The 21,347-nt window shown below is 38.7% G+C and overlaps 1 protein-coding gene across 2 annotated transcripts in view; it reads left to right on the top strand.

Moving 5' to 3' along the window:
• EPSTI1 (epithelial stromal interaction 1) overlaps positions 1-21,347 on the top strand; it is an 83,026-nt gene that overhangs the window by 44,221 nt on the left and 17,458 nt on the right. Inside the window, exons 7-9 of one of the 2 annotated variants that reach the window (XM_045811027.2) lie at positions 2,780-2,873; positions 10,527-10,559; positions 12,700-12,783. In XM_045811027.2, the coding sequence (XP_045666983.2) occupies positions 2,780-2,873; positions 10,527-10,559; positions 12,700-12,783 (211 nt within the window). The remainder of the gene's footprint in view (positions 1-2,779; positions 2,874-10,526; positions 10,560-12,699; positions 12,784-21,347) is intronic. The other variant, XM_045811028.2, reaches the window with a different exon arrangement.

Here is a 21,347-nt window from a genome sequence, read left to right as displayed (position 1 = left end):
TATACAACTTTCAAGTTTGTGCTGGGGGTTATCTTGACTCCAGCCAGCCAGAAGGAGAAAAATGTGTGGAGGGGCATGTGTGGGAAGTTTATAATTAGTTAGTCCTTGAAGGGGTATGCATCACTCCTTTCCATGTTCTACTGGTCAAGACTCAACCCTGTGGCCAAACTTAACTGCAAGGGAGGCCAGGAAATATAGTCAAGTTGTGTGACTAGAATAGGAGAACATGAATTTGGACATTTAGCAATCTCTGCTGCAACTGGGCTATGTTGAAGTGTGGTTATCTGAAGACACATTTTAGGATAAGCTATAGGAATCACCCTAAAAACAAGCAGGAAGGACCCTTGAAGATCTTAAGTTGGACATGAAGGAACTAAATCTTCAAAACCAAGTTTGAGTTATTGAGTTATTGGCAGTCCTTTCATCAGTTCTGTGGAGAATAAAGGAAGGGGTCCTCTATTTACACTTGAGTTAGGGTCCTAAAGCAAAAGAGGATCATCCCCTCAGTAGGTGGCAGAGTCACAGGGATGACAAATGACAAGAAACTCCAAGGGAAAGGTGACTTGGTGCTGCAGTCCAGGGTTCTTAGTCTTGTTGGACTTCCCACCAGGAGATTCTCCTACTTTTGCCCTCAAGGAGGTTGTGTATTTTATTTTTATTAAATATGACCACAGCTGCCTACAAAGATCCCAGTTCAGTATGGAAATTAGACTATATACCGAGGCATGGTACTAATAGTAGAGAAATACCAGTTAGTTAGTAATTTGGAACTTGGCTTGTTTGTATAGTTAATCTTTGGGAATAATCCGTATTCTGCACAGACCCCTACTTGTATTCTTGTGATAGTCCTGTGACCCTGTCATTATGATTTAATCCTGTGGCATAAGTGGGGCAGTGATAATTGGCAGAAGGGCCATGGCTAGTGGTTGGCTCTGCAGCTAAGTGCTTGGCACTAACAGTTAAGAAGCAACTGCCGGTACACAATGCAGGGCTGCCGGTCAACTTGGCCTGAAGTTCCTTTCTTGTTTATCACCGTGTTTCTTTTTCACTGCTTTTCCTATGTCTGAACTCAGCTAAGGATATTCAGAAATCTCATCCAAACTTCTGGCAACTCTCTTAACACTTTTGACTGATGACTTCATAAAGCCCCAGACAGTGGGGCAGCTTCCAGACTCTGCGACTTCATTAGTCTCCTTGTCTATTCTGGGCAAGATAAGCAATCCTAGACAAATGGAGAGGCTGTTTGTCTCAACTGCTGAAGCCTTATGTTTCTCAGGGTTATGTACGTCGCTTAACTTTTTGCTCTTCCTTTCCTAGCTCAAGCTTCTGACCTTGTTCAAATGCCATGTTCTATCTAAGTAATTATTTGAAGTCATGTGGGCATCTCTGTTTAATTTTGAATTCCTTGTTTTGATTTTCCCTTCACTGGATACCATTTATTTTTACCAGACCAGTTGTGTTTCCTTTGATGCCCACATCTTAAGTGTGTGATGAACTGGATCTTAGCGGTAGGACTAAAATATTAGGGGGAAGAAGAGGGGATAACTGAGGGAAGGAGGCAGGCAGAGAGCAGGCTGCAAGGGGCTGGTGTAATATAAATTAGGCCTCCATGAGGTATTTGGTTGGGAATATGAAATAAGGTGGTAAAAATCCCACAAATGACAAGAGGAAGGGACAAAGGAATGGAGATCAATGTCAGGCAGCATGGGAAAGTCATCGAAGTAGGGGCTAGGAAACAATTCTAGTGTGTTCTGCTTGACATAGGGGAGAGGAGAAATTGGGGTGATGGTTTTTTTTTCCTTTTTTCAAAGATTTATTTATTTTTTGAGAGAGAGCGAGAAAAAGAGCAAGGGAGGGAGAAAGGGAGAGGGAGACAAAGAATCTAAGCAGACTCCCAGTTAAGTGTAGAGCCCGACTTGGGGCTTGATCTCATGACCCTGAGATCATGACCTGAGCCAAAACCAAGAGTCTAACGCTTAACTAACTGAGCCACCCAGGTGCCCCCAATGGTTCGGGTTTTTAAGGGAAAATCAAAGAACTTATTAAAACTGAGGATATTTCTAGGCCAATCTTTCTGAGCTAAAAATAGATGTCAGAAATGCAGGCCAGACCATCAGCATTTCTTACTTTCCATGGGAGGTACAAATCAAATGTGAAGCTGTGTGTGTGTGTGTGTGTGTGTGTGTGTGTGTGTGTGTGTGTCTGTGTGGAGAGAGAGGGCCCATTGCTGCTTTCAGAATCCCAAAGGGCGGGGGGTGGTCCATGATCCGTATGTGGTTAAGAGTTACTGTATTGGAGGGGCTATGTATCCTGAGAGCAGTCAAAGCCATGAGGGAAATGAGAGGAGAAAGTGGGTCAAGGGCCATGTGAAACCAGTGTGGAATGAGAGTCACAGGGGACCCAGTGTACCACAGCTCTATCATGAAGACTAAGTGTCAAGCTTTAAATGCTCAGAAGGGAAATTAGAACCCCACACTGTAGAATCTGAGAAAGCATTTATCTCCATGTCAAAGTACACGAAGTAGAAAATATGAAATCATAGGTTCACATTCCACAACCCTAATTTTATATTTTTCAGACTAATGTTCTTCAAGAATGTGGTCTTGCAATAGCATTTTGTTTTGGTTTTCTACACTACCTTGTTCTCAAACTCACATTTTGTTCTACTCAGGAGATTTTCAGTCATCACCCAATAAAAGTCTAGGCTAGTATCCAAAGGCACAGTAAATAATATTTCTATTTTCATGAAGGCACTAACACCTGTTTGTGTTCCTGCTAGCAAAACTGCTGAGTTCCTTAGCAGACTGGATGCAGAGTTGCCAGACAGAAGTACCCATCAAATTGCTCTTCGTGATCCACAGTCTTCAACTTGGGTAAGTGAGATGCCATTCAGGGTTGCCGTCTGGTACTTTATAAAGAAGCATTTGGTGAATGAAGACTAAAGGCATAGAGTGTCCTTATAACATAGATTGTTGGGACTAAAGGCAGATGACCTGATCTGAAACTTTGACTTCAACTGTTGCTTCCTTCAGCTATAAAACAATGCTGTACTTGTTATCTGCATTATGGGCACCTTTCAGCCTCTGAAAAGACTTTGATCTCACCTGGTCATCCATCTATTTTTCTATCCTTCAAATTTTTATGTTTACATAAGGTCTCCCAAGTGTATACAGTTTCTGCCTAGAAGGACTTTAGTTAAGTGAAGAAGAAAACCATCGTTATAAAGTGAACAGGTGAGTGTAGAACATATAACAAATAGAAAGTTAAAGCTTAAAGGATGAGTCAGTAACGTGAAGAGTCATTCCAGGTGTCAGGAATAAGAACATAGAAGCAAGAATTAAGGTATAATGGCAAGAAAATGCACAGCTTATGTTAGGGAACAAAAGTTGTGCAGTTTACTCTTCTAGAGAAGGCTGGAGAAGGATGCAAGAACCATGAGGAGAGTCAGGTGGCAATTTGGGTGGAGTAGTTCATTGTGTAGGCTGTCTTGAGTTCTGCGGGATGTGTAACATCCCTGACCCCTGGGCACAAAATGCTAGTAGCATCCATCAACACATCCAGAAATGCCTCACACGGGAAGCTTGTGGTGCTCCCGGCAGAACACCACTGCAGAAATTTGTATGCTGCATTGGAGAACTTGAACCTCATTCTGTGAGTGCTGAAGGTAGAAAAATTTTCAGGGAAGGTTCAAGGTCAGATTTGTATTTTAGTGGAATCATGCTGGTAACCATGTGAAAGATGGCTCTAAAGGAAGACAGAGGCAGAGAGGCCTGTAAGAGGCTCTGTATTAGTCCAGGCAAGGAACGATGATGAAGACATGAAGTAGGGCAGTGGCTGGGAGGGGATGAGAGCCCAGGTCAGAGAACCACTTAGAAAGTAAAGTTGGCAGGGCCTTGATTATTGACTGGCTAACTGGGGACAAGAAAGTAAGTGTAATTAAGGATGCTTCTGGGAAAGGGTTGTAGTTGAAAGAAAAGATAGGTTTAAGTTTTCAAGAGCGTTCACTTCTCCAGGGTTTGGGTAGGTAAATGAGATGTTAGAGAAACCTGATCTTCATTCCTCCATCCCCCTTTCTCTTTAGTGACCGTGTTTTAAAATGTCAACAAGACATTATGTTACTCCTTAGGGAAAGGTCATTATGCTCTTACAAAAGTTTAAGTGTTCCTTATTTTTTTGTCCACTTCTAACGTGGTGTTCCAAGTCTAGATTTGCCACAGGTCCTGTCACATCCGTCATCTCTTCCCTCCCTGCAGGGCACTAGAGGAAAGACTTGAGAGGCCGTAGCTAGTAGAGCTAAATCCTGTGTAGGACAGTCCTTGATGTCTGTCCAGATACCCTGTGGCTGTGAGGGAGGGGAGGGAAAACAGGAATTGGGTAGCTTTATCAACTGGGTGCTTGGCTTCTAGGGTGGTCTTGATTCTGTTTGAGGGCTTCCTGAATCCTGTGGTTTGAAACATGTGGCAGAACTATGTGTGCCTGCTCAATTGATTTTTGGCTCGTTTCTTCAATTTAACAGGATCATCCTGAATTTTAATATTGTTGTCCAAAACATGAGTCATTTCTCCCAGAGCTGTGTTTTCTGTGGATTGATTAGTGCATTAGTCACACGATCCTCAGAGCTATTAATAGAAAATATGGGGCAGCATTGGGCCCAGGATGGTTCTTTATGAGCTGCATTCAATAGCTGCTCCCCTTTCAACACCAAACTATTAATAATTTGTCGGTGTTCAATATATTTAAGTGACTTTTTTTTTTTTTACCCATATTGTACTCTTCTCATTCTGTCTAATCCCTATGCATAGAATGCCTCTGAGAATGCTCTGCAGAACCATTGCTAATGCTTTAGGAACATCCCACATATACAGGGCACTTTTGTGACGTGGAAAGAAGACACCAGCAGTTTGCCTCAGTGTATAGAACGTGAACACTGTGTGGTACCCATTTATATGGGGTATGATGAGCTACAAGGTTTCAAGTTAAAAAAATTTTTTTAACATAATAACTTTTCTGAGAAAATTATTCTTATCGCACTTATTTAATTGTGGATCTTCCACGGGCAGATGGGAATTTAAGAAATACTATATAATTCCATCAAGACTACAAGAAAATTCCTTTAAGTGACACACAAGAGAACTTCAGACAAAAGGCGCAGTGTTTACTTTCACATGGGTTGATTGATACAGTTCTCTGTACTGTGTGTGTGTGGTCAGAAATGCCACCATCATCCTGCCTTCTCTAATCATTATCATTGAATATTTCCAGTTATATACTAAATGGTTTCCAGTCCACTTCATTGCCTCTTGCCTCCTCTTCTACAGAGAATAATAACGTAAAAAATCTCATCCTGTTGTTCCACCGTCCAGTGGCTCCCTGTATCTTCAAAGATAGAGTCAAAATGCTTTAGCTTAAGTACAAAGCCCTTTCTGCCCTCTGCCCCCTCCCTCCCTGCATACCTTTCTTTACATAGAATATAGGTCTCTGCTACTCCAAGTATGGGGTCCGTGGACCAGTAGCATGCGCATCACCTGGGAGCCTATAGAGGTGTAGATGAACCTCAGGCCCCACTCCAGACCTGAATAGGAAGCCGCTTTTAAGCATAGTCTTTGGTGACTTGTGTAACATTACACTGGGGGACCCTGCTCTATAGCTCATGCCTTTCCAGCCATTTCCTCTCACTTCCGCTCCTTGGAAGTCCTAGTGCAGTTTGGTTTAACTTTTATCCATGTGCCACACGTTTTTAAAAAGTCAGCATTTAAAGACATGGGTCCCTTGCACCTTTTCCACCTCATTCCCATTCCCAATATTTTAAACTCCTTCTATTAATTTCCTATTGCTTATAAAATAAGTCCTGGGGGTGTAATGCACAGCATGGGATTCTAGTTAACGATACTGGACTGGGTATTTGAAAGTTGCTAAGAGAGTAGATCTTAAAAGTTCTCATCACAAGGAAAACATTTTGCAACTATGTATGGTGACAGATATTAACTAGACTTCTTGTGGTCATTTTGCAATATACACAAACATTGAGTCATGTTGTACACCTGAAACTAATATAATGTATGTCAGTTATGCCTCAATACAAAAATTTCCCATTGCTGCTGTAACAAGTTACTGCAAACTTAGTGGCTTAAGACAGCACAGATTTATTCCATTTACAGATCTGGAAGTCAGAAGTCAGCAGTGAGTATGAAGGGGCTAAAATCAGGGTGTCAGCAGGGCTGGCTTCTCCTGGAGGCTCTAGGGGGGAATCCGTTCCTTGCCTCTTCTAGCTTCCCTTCGGCTGCCAACACTCTGGCTCCTCAGCACGTGGCTGCATCTACCCTCTGCTTTCATCCTCACATCACTTCCCGTTGACTTTCTTGCCTTCCTCCTGTAAGGACCCTTGTGATGACACTGGGCTTGCCTGGATCATCCAGGATCCTCTTCTATCTCAGAAACCTCAATTTCTGCCAAGTCCCTTTTGCTATATAAGGTGACATTCACAGCTTCCAGGCACTGGGACATGGACATTTTTGGGGGGCCATTATTCATCCCACCACAATCTCCTAGCTGTTTATTTGGATTCATGTATCTCTTAATGTATAGATTGCTATTGCTTGACTAATCAGGTTTAGATTTTGTTAATTTATTTCTTCCCCTCCATTCTCCTAATATAACTATTCAGTATTTCACACTTTCTCTTACTATGACTACATAATTTTTTTCTCACTGCCAAGCCAGTTAGTATACTTTACATTTTCTTTTACAACTTTCCAAAAATTTTGTTTTTAACATTTGCTTAGTTTTCTCTGAACATTTATTTGACTGCCTTCCTTCAGATTTTGTCACTGTTCCACCAAGTGTCTCTGATACAAATTTCCACACAATTTTCCATTTTGCGCCTGTCAGATAACTTGTCAGTTTTGGGTTTCTTTCCCTCCTGAACCGGCCCTCTTGCAGCAGTCTCCTGCCTTAACCAGGACTGGCTGTTCATTTGGCCTCCTACACAGCTGTTGTTCTGGGACTTTCCTTTCACAGAATGGTTCTCAACCTCATCTACACATGGGAATCACCTGGGGGGCTTTTAAAATTCACTGATGCCTGGGTCATACCCCCAGAGATGCTGCTGTACTGTGGCCTGGGCTTCAGGGCTTTTAAAGCTCCCCAGGTAATTATAATGTGCAGCCTAGGACAAGGCTCACTGTTTTAAGGTCATCTGGGGAATGGCTCTTATTTGCTTTCCTGATTCCTGGGTCTCCTATCTTCTATTTTCTTGTTTTATTTCTTTGTTTTGATGGAGCGTGTTATTTAGTGGCTTCCCAAGAGAAGGTGCATGCTCAGGTCATTGCATGTCTGAAACCATCTTTATTCAGCCCTCACACTTAGCTTGTAATTTTCTGCTAAGTATTCCAAATTAGAAATAATTTTCCTTCATAATCTGAAGGCATTGCTATTCTACCTTTGAGTATTGGTTCCTGAGAAATCCAAGGCCATCTGAATTTCAGTCCTTATATATAAGGGTTTTACCTTGCTTCCCCTGAAAATATTTTAATATCTCCTTTTTTTTTCTGGTATTCTGTAATTTTGTAATGATGTGCCCTAGTATGAGGGTCATTTATATTCATTTTCAGTCTGGAAACTCATTTCTAGTTCTAGATGATTTTCTTGTGTTATTTCTTTGATTTATTTCCCTTCATTTTCTCTAAGGAATTCTTATTATTGAAATCCTAGGCCTCCTGGATTTATTTTCTTCTTTGTGGGAAAAAAATATTTTTCTCCTTTAATTTATCTTTGACATTTTTCCCCTCCTTTTTGGCATATTGGATTAGACAAATCCCCAGTCCTTTCCCTCCTGAGCGTCTCCTTTCCTGTCCTGTGACTGCCACACACACACTTCTGACAACAGACGTGTGGGGATTTGCCTCACACCACCCAATTCTGTGACATCAGCTGGGGGTCCTTTGGTTTAACTCAGTTCAGACACTATCTACCTGGAGGTTCCCACAGGTTAAGGGCTCAGTCCCACAACATTGCCCTCCCCTTCAGGTGCCAAACTGCAAGTAGTAGGTCTCCAGGTTATCCACAACTTCTGTCCAACATGGCTACAAATTGGGGGTTCCCATGGACCCTTCCTGGGTTCCCTTAATTTGGTAGAGTAGCTCACAGAACTCAGGGAACACTTATTTATGTTTACTGGTTTATTAAAAGATATGATAAAGGATGCAGCTGAACAGCCAGATGAAGAGATATATGAAGTCTGGGAGTGTCCCGAGTGCAGGTGTTTCTGTCCCTGTGAGTTGGGATATGGTCACCCTCTCAGTGTGGATGTGTTCATCTACCTGGAAATTCCTGGAACCCTCATACTTTTGGGATTTTGTGAAGGCTTCCTCACATAGGCATGATCAATAATATCCAGCCCCTCTCCCCTCTCTGGAGGGTTGGAGGGGACAGGTCTGGAAATTCCAAGCTTCTAATCATGGCTCGGTCTTTCTGGTGACCAGTTCCCATCCAGGAGCTCATCCAGCGAGCCTCATTAGAACAAAAGATGCTGTAATGCCCATAACACTTAGGAATTTATGTGGGTTAAGGAGCCCTGTGTGAGGGATGGGGTCAAAGACAAATATGAAACCAAGAGATGCTCCTAATGCTCTTATCACTTAGGAAATTACAAAGGTTTTAGGAGGTCTGTGCCAGGAACAGGGGCAGAGACGTGCGTGTGCATGTGTGTATACACATATTCTTTTTTCTGTTATCTCACACATTTTTTGACTATCTTCTTGATATTTTACTGGCCACCTTTTTATGGGGGGAGGGAAGATATTTTTATTTTCCAAGAGCTTCTTTCTTCTCTGTTGCTTTTTAAAAATAGCAGCCTATTCTTGTTTCATAGATAAAATATCACCTTTAGCTCTCAGAGGACCCGGTGCAGGGAGCAGAAGAAAACTTCAAAGAAGGGGGCCCAGAGGCTCACTACTCAGTATGCAGGATTTCATACAGTCCTTTCACTCTCCACCTGGGGTTTGACCACCGCGACCTTCCGTGCTAGGTGTGCCTGGTTTAGTTTATCCAGAGAATACCCTTCTGATATACTGTCAGGGTTGGGAGAATTAGTGCCTGAATTTTCGGGTGGGAGCAGGCATAGGCACTTTCCTATCTTCCATCTGTTGTCCTCAACAGCTGTTTTGTACTTCTTGGGCCCTCATGTTGCTCTGTGGAGAAAACCGTCTTCTTGTGAGTATCCTCCATCCCAGACAGGATGTCTTTCATTTTGCTCTTTTCAAACTCTTTTTAGTCACTTACTGATTCTTCATCTACTCCACCTTCCTAAATTTTTGTCTGAAAATACAGATATATCTTGGTTTCTGAATGTAGAGTTTGATTCATTTTCTCCTCTGTTTAGGGTAATTTTTGAGAGAAAGATGGAACAGAAACATTTTTATTCCACTATCTTGAAATGGGAACCAATGCATGGGTTGAATTGTGTTCTCCCCGCCCCCACCCCAGAATTCATTTGTTGAAGTCCCAACCCTCTGTATCTCAGGATGTGACTGTATTTGAGATTGGGTCTTTACAGAGATAATCAAGATAAAATGAGGTCATCAGGGTGAGCTGTAATCTAACAGGAGAGGTGTCCTTATAAAAACGGGAAATCTGGACACAGAGACAGACATGTACACGAGGAAGATGAAGTGAAGAGACAGGGAGAAGATGGCCATCTACAAGCCAAGGAGGGAGGCCTAGATCCTTCCCTCAGAGACCTCAGAAGGAACCGACATTACAGATACCTTGATTTTAACTTCTAGTCTCTAGAACTGTGAGACAATAAATATCTGTGTTTAAGCCCCCAGGCTGTGGTACTCTGTTATGGCAGCCCTAACAAACTAATGCCATGCTATTTTTCATTTGTTCACACAGTGCCCTTCCTCCTGCTTTGTCTGATTCATGTCACTCTCTAAACACAACTTAGAGTCAACCGATTTTGAGAAGGTGGTTTTTTTTTTAACTATTTTATTTATTGATTTATTTGTCAGAGAGAGAGAGAGCACGCACAAGCAGGGCAAGCAGCAGAGGGAGCCTGATGTGGGGCTCGATCCCAGAACCCTGGGATCCTGAACTGAGCAGAAGGTAGACGCTTAACCGACTGAGCCACCCACGTTCCCTAAGGTGTTCTCATCCAGTTTAATTAAATGTCCTGTTTAACTTCTTCTGTCGTAATACCCATTATGCTATACTGTAATCATCATTCATCTTGTCTGACTTCCACACTAGGCTATGAGGTACCTGAGGGCTGAGATCATGTCTCACAAAGTGCTTACACATAGAGGCTTAAATATTATTTATTGAATGAATGTATTATAAGCATAGTTTTTGGGGCAGGGTAAGTAAAAATGTATATTTTAGTTGATAACAAAAATTTAGTATTAATATTATTAAATTAATACTTAGGGATAGAAAAATCATGTGAATACAATGACAGAAATTGCTGGGATTTAGAACTAAGAAAAATCGTGATTGAAAGTTTTTTCCTCCCTATTATTTTTGAACAGAAACTTCCTGTCCTGCCTGGGAATCACAGCTGGGTAAGTAAGAATTAGGACTGCAAGTAACTTTGAACTTTTCATAGTTAGGGAGCCACGTGACTTCCCAGTTTCTGTGCCCTTTTAAATGACACTTTGTGTCTAATCACTGGTTTGGTTTGGTTTTTTTTTTTTTTTTTCTAAGTAAGAAACTAGGACCTGTATTCTGATAAAAGACCAATAAAGTGGTGAGGTTTAAAAGGAAGTTATACAAATAGAATTTAGGTTTCTCACTCAATCATCATATCTGCTTTAACTAAATATTTTATTACTCCTTTTAATCTCTTGAGTAGAAGATATGTGCCCCTTGTCCATTTCCCTCTTTCAGGTCTTATGTGGAATATTTGTGATAAAGGCTAGCCTTCTCTAATGTGAAAGGAAGGGGTCATTAGAGAACCACTCTCCACCTTCAATGTCTTATCACAGTCCTCTTGTGTTTAAGATTTAGATAAGAGAAAATCCTAGGATATTTTGCCTGTCTAATGAAGCAGGGTTTGAATATGTGAGGGCTTTCTGAACACATCTGGAGTTCCACTATTCTAATTAGTAGTGCTGTAGATGATACCATTCCGAAAGCCTCTCTCCCTTCCTGTCAAGTGCTTACTATTTGATGGAATGTGGGGTTTTATAGTGACAGAAATGGGGGAATGAATTAAGAAGTGCTTGAGAAAAATTATAGTAAGGAAAGCGGCGGGGGGGGGGGGGGACCAGCCTTCATAAGCTTTATGGGTTATTAGTCCAAAGAACGAGGCCTGAATTATGTAGTGTGCGGCCATGATGCTGCTGGTAGTTTATGGGAACAATGGCATTTCCTACATATTAGCTTACCAGGCTGCCCTCTCTGCCTCACAGAGGGTGGGCTACAAATCACTGTGAGCACAGAAAGTGTATGACAAATGAACAGACAAAATACTTGAAATCTCATAAATTCCAGAAGGCGCGTCACTGTGCCAGTGTGTGAAACCCTGTCGTGCTGGGTCAGTGGGACTGGAGGGCATCCTACTGTGTGTGCTGGTTCTCCTAACGCGGCCCCTTGAGGCTCTAATTCAGCCACAGGTAATGACTCTTGTGCTTCTGAACAGCCTTTGTTTTCCTTCTCAGAAATAAAAATGAGCTTCAGGTACCGATGAAGGATGCAAAGACTTAGAAAGAAATGCGTCTCTGGAATTCTGTGGTATCAATCACCAGTTGCCAGGCTATTTAATAGGATACCATTAATGAGCAGTCGGCGTATCAGTGCTTCTAAAGTCACTGTCTCTATTGCTTGTCTCTGAGATGAACTGATCAGCTATTTGGAGTCTATATAATTTACAGAAGAATATAGCTTTATTTGAGAGCAGTATCTTTCCTAGGCAGGGCCCACTCTGCAGAATTTACATGTGTAAGGCATTCGTTGAGTTCCCTTTATGTTGGATATGACAGCATTTTAGCTGAGCAGCAAAGGAGTAGCAAGGGCTGAAGGAGCTACGCTGCAAGCAAGGAGGAGAATGGTAGATTCAGGGCTTTGGAGTCTGATAAACTGCAACTGGAGATCCATTCTGGCCTTGTGGTCCAATCAAGTTATTCCACATACCCAAGAACTTTTCCTTATTCACAAAAGGAGGATAATATCTACTTCCTAGAATTTAAGGGTTAAATTAAGTAATATAAATGTCTGGCAATTTAATGCATTGACACGTAAATGAGGTAAAAACTATAGATTTTTCTCCTCCTTGATGTGCTTATTCTTAGTCTATTTTCATCTCCATGCTCTCTCCTTACCACAGTCTAGTTGGAATTGCTGTTAGTTAGTTGGAATATACTTGAAATAGAGGAAAGTTAAGTATGTTTTTCAAATCCTTATCACCAGAAGAATAAACTATGTTGATTATCTCTGAGGGGGTATTTTTTAAGCTTAATTAAACAAACATTTAGATCATCCTTTAAAATGTGCTGGATGATTATGCTTATACTAGCCTTGTTTTTATATATCCCCAGGGACATCTTCAGACATATGCATAAATCACTCAATAAGCAAGTGTGTATGGAGAGCTTACTGTATGCTTGGTACAGAGGTTGAGTTATTAGAACCAGTCCCGTGGTAGGCAGACTAGTATATAGTGGTGATGCTTTTTCCTATGCTTTTCTCCCTACACATTTACAGGCCAGAAGCCGGGCTTATAAGGATTCTCTAAAGGAAGAAGAAAATAAAAAATTGCAAAAGATGAAAGAGGAACAACATCAGAAGGTATTCACAAAACCTTATTAGTTACTGCTAATTATTTGCTTATAGTTCCATATAATTTTGAAAGTTTTCTGAACAAAAATATTTACATACATGAAAATTATGAAAAAAACAAGCATTAAAAATAAAAAGTGAGATTTGGGTGTGTTTTAAGAGTATGATGGGGTGTGGTCAAAACTTCGGGTCAAAACTCTCATGGTACTTAGCCTCGCAGAGGGGCTATAGTGTATCTGCTATAGGTGGGCCAGTCATTCAGAAGATAACACTCATGAACTTCTGATCTACAAGATATATCAATGTCACTGTCATTTAAAACCAAAGATATATGAAATTACAAATAGTGTTCAGAGAATACTCTAATGCATCACAAATAGCCACAAAAAGTTACAAAACTAGCTTAAATATTCACCTAAAATACACATATGATAAAACAAGGATACTCTACACATGTATACAAATATGTGAGGTAGCAAATCTTTTGAGAATATAAATCAGTGAAATGAGTGGAGAGCCTTCTAAGAACAGTGCTTAAGAGGTAATTCTCACGAGAATATAAAATTTCTGGCCTGATAACGGAAAACATTCAGTGTTGTGACTTGATGGTCATACCTGCCTTTCATACATGTGCTCAGATGGGGCCAGAAGCTGCTCAGCATGGGATGAGAATGAAGACCAGTGATTAGCTCCAAGGTGCCACTTCATTCCAGATCTTCTAAAGAACAAAATAAATTATTTTGCTAGTTGGACACCATTATCTTCCCCATCATTCTCATTTCCCAAGTTCTCCTCTTGCCATATTGGTGGTTGATAAATCCTGTCATTTCTTCCAGAACATCTCTCAAATCTATTTCTTTATTATACAATTAACTTTAATTCTAACTCCCATTTGATTTCCTTCAGTTGGTTTAAATTTTTTCCTCATGTCTTTGCTGCACAACGTAATTATAGCAATTGTGTGTAAAATTACTTTATGAGATAGACTGTATGTACTAATTGTCACTGCTATAATTTGACCCTTTTTAGTGCTATCCTCCTTCCAACAATGGTTAACCCCTTACTCGTCATTTCCATCAGGATATAGTGTCACTCAACTGCTTTGTGCATAGTAGGTAATAATTAAATCATTGGAAGAAATAATGTAAGTTGTACATTTAGTATTGAGCTACTACGTAAATAATGAAGAAACCAAGAAACATTTTTATTCCTTTGTGCTTTTTTTTAAAACATCTTTTTCTTTTGACAAAGTCCTTATACTGAACTCCACAATTAAATAATATTATAGTAAGATTCTGTAATAATTAGCATGTAGAAGCTAAGTCTGATACACACTCATGTTGTGTTTTCAATAACGTCTGTTAAGTAACATGTAAATGTTAGTCTATTTCTGTGACCTTTTAACTTACTATCAAGTCCTGAGGTATTTAGATACTGAGGAGAATGTTGTGAAGTCAGTGTAAGATATGATTTATACAAAAATAACTTCTAGTGAATTTTAAATAGTACTTTATAAAGTTTGGTGGAATATTTGCAATGTGAAAACCATTAAAAGTAGAACATTTCACAAAAAGAATGCTCAACAGATTAGAAAATCAGATCTGGGATTTAATTTTCAGGTTGAGCAGTTATTTTAAACAGTGAAAATTAAGCTTTTTATTTCTTAATCTTGTTTTTCTTCTAGAGTTAGACAAATATTTATATATATTTTCTGGTTATTGATTGAGCATATTTTTCTTTTGCATAAAGTATTTTCCTTTACTTACTGTAGCTTTCAGTAAAATGAATAGCTTTGGCATATACATAATCTCATCATTAGAGTTTTCAATAACAGTAGAATAGAGAAGGATATTTACCTTATTTTTATTTCTCTTCCTTTTTGTTCAATCTGTTGTTTACATGTCCATGAAGGCATTTCCTAATTGGTAGAGACTCTCATTGGGTATCACTTCGATGATTTAGCTTAAGAGAACAAGGATCATGTTTATGGTAAGAAGATACAGAAAAAAAACCCCAGACAAATAACATCACATCTATTCATGTGTTTACTCATTTCATTCATTCAACAAATATTTAGTGAATACCCATGATGAAGTGATTCATGAGCAGATAATCTAGGTTAAGTTGAGGTGATAGCACATTTATTTTGCTCTGTATATCTCTTTGACATTCTTTCATTACTCTGATCTCTGGACACAGTTGGTTCTTCCTTAAGGTTAACCTTTCAATATTTTACATTTAATTCAGTTCCCTCTTCCTATAGAAATTTATTTATAATTTCCCTTTTCCCCTATATACTCAGTATATTCTTCTCATTTGACTACTTCTTTGGGAGGAACAAATACACTCACTCTTGCCTTTCTAAAATAACCCCTTCCTTGATTCTGCTATCCTTAGAAATACTATCTTTTCTGCTTCTACTGAAAAAAAAAAAAGACAAAGGTAATTTTACTGTAATCACATCTTTATTATCCATTTTGCCCTCTGTTCCTTATGTTCTGATTTATATTCAGAAATGCTCGTACTGAACCCTCTCCAAAGGTAAATTCCTTCTGACCATTCAATTCAGTGGTCATTTTGCAATCCCTGTCTCCCTGTAACTCTGTAACAGTATTTAATACCACTCTGAGGCTTTCCTTTTCTAGCTCCCCCCCCCCCCACCCGGTGGATCTATCTCAGAGTAATCTATCCATCCATCCATCCATCCATCCATCCATCCATCCATCCATCCAATCAACAAACATGTATTGAACTCCTATTGTATTTGGAGCCTTTTGCAAAATGCTAGAGCTTCAATGAAGAGCAGGATAGACAAGATCCCTGACCTCCCAAAGTTTGCTTCTTAATGGAGGAGATAGATAATTAAAAGGAGACAAATACTGCATTTTAAATTTATGGTGATCAGTCACTTTGTAGTAATTAATGCTGCAGAGGAAGGAAATTATGCATTGTGATAACTTCAGGGTTGTGTATTGAATACTGTTGATTGCCTGCCTTTCTCTTAAAACCCTGATTTTTCCCCCTCAGGTATACATCCTACTTGGCATAGCCCATGTTTCAGAGAAAGCAGGCACTTCCAAGTCCCAGAGATCTAATCCTAAAGGGTCTAACTGCTCATGGGTAGTCCATTCTCCCCAACTGTGATTGGTTTAGCTGTGGACATGGGAAATCGTTCCAACCAATAAGACTTAAGGGAAGCCTGTCTTTCAGTACAGATTTTTATCAATATGAAATATACTAGTCTTCCCATTTAATGATTTTCAGTTTGATTTCTTCTTTTGCTTTTTTTATTTTGTCTGATTCTAATATTTTCTCTTAGCTTTTACGTTAGAATTTATATGGCAATTTCTTCTTCCTTCACTTAATTTTAACCTCTCTGTGTCATTTGGTTTATATTTCTAGTGACAAAAAGTAGCTGTTTTTCCTTTACCCACTATCGTGGTTTCTTTTAACATATTCTCATTTATTGGGATTACTAGTGCATTTGCACATATTCTCGCTACATAATTTGCTTTTCAGCTATATTTTCTTTTTTTTTTTTTAAGATTTTATTTATTTATTTGACAGAGATAGAGACAGCCAGCGAGAGAGGGAACACAAGCAGGGGGAGTGGGAGAGGAAGAAGCAGCCTCATAGCGGAGGAGCCTGATGTGGGGCTCGATCCCATAACGCCGGAATCACGCCCTGAGCCGAAGGCAGACGCTTAACCGCTGTGCCACCCAGGCGCCCCTTCAGCTATATTTTCTTTCTTGTTTTCTCTTCTCTATTTTTTTGACTCTGAATTTTTTCTATTCCATTTATTTTCCTTTCTTCCTTTTTCTCGTCTCCTGTCTTTCCCTCTCCCCTCGTCTCCGTAGTGGTAAGACATTTCAGTGTTTTTGTTTTTGATCTTGTATGACCTTTGGTCTATTTAATCTCAAAATATATGTTTCACTTTAGGGAAATTTCTAATTCTTTTATGTTTCTATTCCTATATTGTCTCTGTTCTTTATTTCTGGGATATATACCAAATGGATTTTGGAAATCTGAGACCTGTTCTTTATATCTTTTAATTGTTTTCCTTATACTTTCTGTTTGGCCTTTTTCATTGCATTCTGGGAGAAATCTTTAATTAGATCATCCTGCTTACCAATTTATTTCATAAGTTGCCATTTTGCTTATTTGGCACATGTACTGAATTTACCAAGATTGCTGACTTTTTCACAGCAATATTATGCTTTATAAGCATCATATTCTTTCTGATCTTGTCATTGATGGTAATTACACAGACATTAAAGTTTTCTATTTACTATTTTAACTGTATTTTTTCCTTTCTATTTTAAGTTTTCTCTCCTGTGGTTTCTTTCTCAATTGTATGATTCTTGCCATCTTGTTTCTTTGGGCATGCTACCAAGTGTGGTATTTAGGAGCTTGTCTTCTGGGAGTAGTAGCCTCTTTTTCTCCTATAGTCAGTAGGTACCTGGACATTGTCCTGTTTCTCTGAGCCCAGACACCCCTCCTCCATTCACTGGTTACCCAGTGGCCCATGTCAGTGCTGTCTGCTGTGTAGTGCAAGTGTGGGAGGGAGAAGGGCCCACTGCCAAGCTGTTCTCAGTGAACTTCTCCAACTCAGCCTCTTAATGAGTACCTCAGTATTCCCTCTTGGAACTCTTTCAGAGGCACAGATAACTCAGCTCAGCTTATCCTGCACATTTGTTTCCCTGTGTAATTTATCCTGTCTCCTTTCTACCATTCAGGAACTTAAACAGCTTTCCAATAGGCTGGTTGCATTAACTGATTTTGCATGTTTATTGATTGTATATAGTCATTTGGAAAATAAAAACAAGCCAAAAAAAATACTGAAATAATTGAGTGACAGAGAAAATTATTATAGAATATATAAAAAATTAAGAGAGCATTTTATGGGGAATGCATGCAAAGTTGTATTCTGAGATGTTGTACTCAGAAAAGAAAAATCATAACTTTTAAATCCAATCAGTACTAAAAAAGAAATGAATTAAGCATCCAATCTAAGAATTTAGAACATGAACAATAAAGGATACTGAAGGCAGTAATTAAGATAAGAACAGAAATTAATAACAACTTCAAGAAACAGCTGTTATAAAAATCCAACAGCTTGTTTTTTGATAAGGTCAACAAAATGAACAAATCTATGGCAAGTCTAATCAAGAAGAGATTAGTAAAAATGCAAATACACAACATTAGAAATGAGGAGCCAGAATCATAGATTTGGAAGAGATTAAGCTTATATTACTTTAGATAATGCTATGCTAATAAATCGAATATGTGGATTAAGTGAATGATTTTACAGGGAAATATAAAACTCTAAAATGTTACCCCAAAGATACAGACGTAGTGAAGAGAAGGGCCATATGCACCCCAATGCTCATAGCGGCATTGTCCACAATAGCTAAATTGTGGAAGGAGCCGAGATGCCCTTCAACAGATGACTGGTTTAAGAAGATGTGGTCCATATATACAATGGAATATTACTCAGCCATCAGAAAGAATGATTACACAATACTTGCAGCAACATGGACGGGACTGGAGGAGATTATGCTAAGTGAAATAAGTCAAGCAGAGAAAGACAATTATCATATGGTTTCACTCATTTATGGAACATAAGAAATAGGAAGATTGGTAGGAGAAGGAAGGGAAGAATGAAGGGGGGGTAAACAGAAGGGGGAATGAACCATGAAAGACTATGGACTCTGGGAAACAAACTGAGGGCTTCAGAGGGGACGGGGGTGGGGGTTTGGGATAGGCCGGTGATGGGTAGTAAGGAGGGCACGTATTGCATGGTGCACTGGGTGTTCTACGCAAATAATGAATCATGGAACATTGCATCAAAAACTGGGGATGTACTGTTTGGTGACTAATATAACAAAATAAAAATTATATAAAAAAAAACTCTAAAATGATTCAGAGTTAAAACACATAAAGGCAAATGAAAATGCATGTGATTTCAAAAGTTTCCTGAGAATTATTCTCCCCTAACAAGCTAAACTTGGAAAATTTTACCGGCAGGTTCATTGGAATTTTCAAGGAACAAATTGTTTTCTTATGCCTTAGGAACAACTTGCTTTAAAGTTGTTTCAGAGCAAGGAAAAGATGAAGCAATTTAGAATTAATATTGAACTGTAATCTCCGTGATGTGATGTCATAGCCTGATAAAGAGAACACACATACGTAGAAACTTATAGAGGTTAACTTTGAAAGAAAATTCTAGTTAATGATATTTTTTTCTCTTAACTAATTTACCAGGGCAAAGTAAGGTTTATTCTAGGAATGTGAAGGTGACTGACTATATATTATAACTTTTTATATCTTTTCACTACAGTAGGATAGGTCATGAAAGAAAATCCATTGGACCACCTCTTTAACTATATATATAAAAAAGGCATTGATAAATTTTAATCTCTACTACTAATTTAAAAACAACTATGGCGAACTAGAAATTTAAAAGGTTGTCTTAACATACTCGTAGTCTTCCAAACCAATAACCAACATTAACGCAATGGTGAAATATTAGAGCAGTGAACAATATCGGGACATCTGCAATCCTTACTACCAACCAGTATCAGGACCTGGAAATTCCAACCTAGTGCTTTGTAAAATTATTTGATGGAAAACTTTTTTTTTTTTTGAAACTGAAAACTCTTAATGTAGCATGGAATAAGGTTTGGGAATTATTTTAGCCAACTTGGTAAGACAAAAATAAAGGAGACTTTCTAATTATTGAAAATAAGTAAAATTATTTTTGGATGAGAGTAATTTGCCTGTATAACCTAAAAGAATCAGCTGAAAAATTATTAGAACAAATGGAATTAAATAAAAGAGTTGGTTATAAAATATATACAGGAATCAACAACTTTCTCAAATATTAGCAAACATCAATTAGAAAATATAATGGAATAAAAAGACCTTATCAAAAAGCAACTATGTAGCATTCCTCAATTAAAAAAAAAGTAAATAAGCCAAAAAAACAAAAAACAAAACCCCAAACTCTCCTATGATCCATAGTGTCAGTTTGAATAATGTACAGATGGATGATACTCCTGAGTGGTAAAATTCAATATTGTAATAACTGCAGTTCTAGCCAAATTAATTTGTGAGGTGTGTGCAATTCCAACAAAATTTTCAGTGGAATGAGGTGGTCTGAAAAACTATTTCTACATTTCAACCATGAGAATAATCACAAGATTAAATAAGGAGCTTTACAAAAATATGGATAATAATTTGTGTGTTTGCTGGGGCAAGGAGAGTGTACAGAATTAGCTATTAAAAAATACCTCAAACTCCTTTGTACTGCCACCCATAAGAGGTGAACCGAAGGGCTCTTTGACAATATCAAATCAGAGTTTCCAAAATGTGAAAGTATTAGATATAAAGGTGTAAGTTTGTTCTGCAGAAATAATCAGAGATCAGAGATATACACAAGTTGTACATACATCGTTGTTTTTTCTTTTTAAATATTACTGGAAGTTTGGAAACAATTTGTTCAAGGATTGAGGATTTGAGGATTTTGAAATTTGGAATACCATGCATCAATTTCTACTGTGTTTTAATAATATGGGAATATGATCACCTATATAAAAGTGAAAAAAATTACAAAATAGACTGGGCAAGTTTTGAAACCTGCCGCTTATTGTACTTTGTGCAAATTACTTCACCCCTCAAAGCTTTATTATGTATGATAGTTATTTACCTCATGATACTGTTTCTAGGATCAAGTGAGAGAAAAGCTTGTGGAAAGTTTATCTTAATGCCTGGCACGTGGTAAGCCTACAAATGTGACCTGAGCTGGTGATAAGAAGTTATAATCTGTGTAAATAAAATCAAGAAGTGAAGGAAACTGACATGTTATTCCTGGGTAGAGAGATTTTATGGGTGATTATTATGTCTTCCTTTACTTTATTTTTTTTTAAAGAGATTTTATTTATTTATTTGAGAGAGAGAAAGAGCACGAGCAGGGGGAGGGACAAAAGAGGGAGAGGGAGAAGCAGACTCAGCTGGGACACTGAGCAGGGAGCCTGAAGATGCAGGGCTCGGTCCCAGGACCCTGGGATCATGACCTGAACCAAAGGTAGATATTTAACTGACTGAGCCACCCAGGCACCTCTATGTCTTCCTCTATAGTTTCTATACTTTCGGAGAAATATTTTTTAAAAGAAAAAAGTTGATAGGATATATTTCTGAGTTGGGAGTTAGAGAGCTGTGCGATTCAATGATTATTACAGCTGGAAGTCCATTTCTCTTTATATTAAAATGGTAGAACTAACAATAATTAGTAAAAGTAAATAATTCGTAAAGATATTATTAACGCTATTTTTGACTCCCATATTTTACCCATTAATATTTTCTTCCTTTGATTCTGTTGTCTCCTCTTAATTTTTTAAAGTGGTGTCCACTTTTTTCCTTAATGAAGGCCATCTTTGTCCTTCTGAGTAAAGGTATTGCTATGAGGAGACCCCAAACCAGGACCTTTTTAAACTGTCACCTCCCTATAAAGCTCCTCTCTTGTATTAAAAAACATTCGAAGGAAGGGGTTCTTTAACATCGGTGGCATCAAG

This window comes from Ursus americanus, chromosome 10 (genome assembly GCF_024610735.1).
Source record: "Ursus americanus isolate L20-20 chromosome 10, mUrsAme1.1.p, whole genome shotgun sequence".
Classification (NCBI taxonomy): Eukaryota; Metazoa; Chordata; class Mammalia; order Carnivora; family Ursidae; genus Ursus; species Ursus americanus.
The sequence above is the reverse complement of the archived record's forward strand: the minus strand, read 5'-3'. Positions and strand labels throughout refer to the sequence as shown.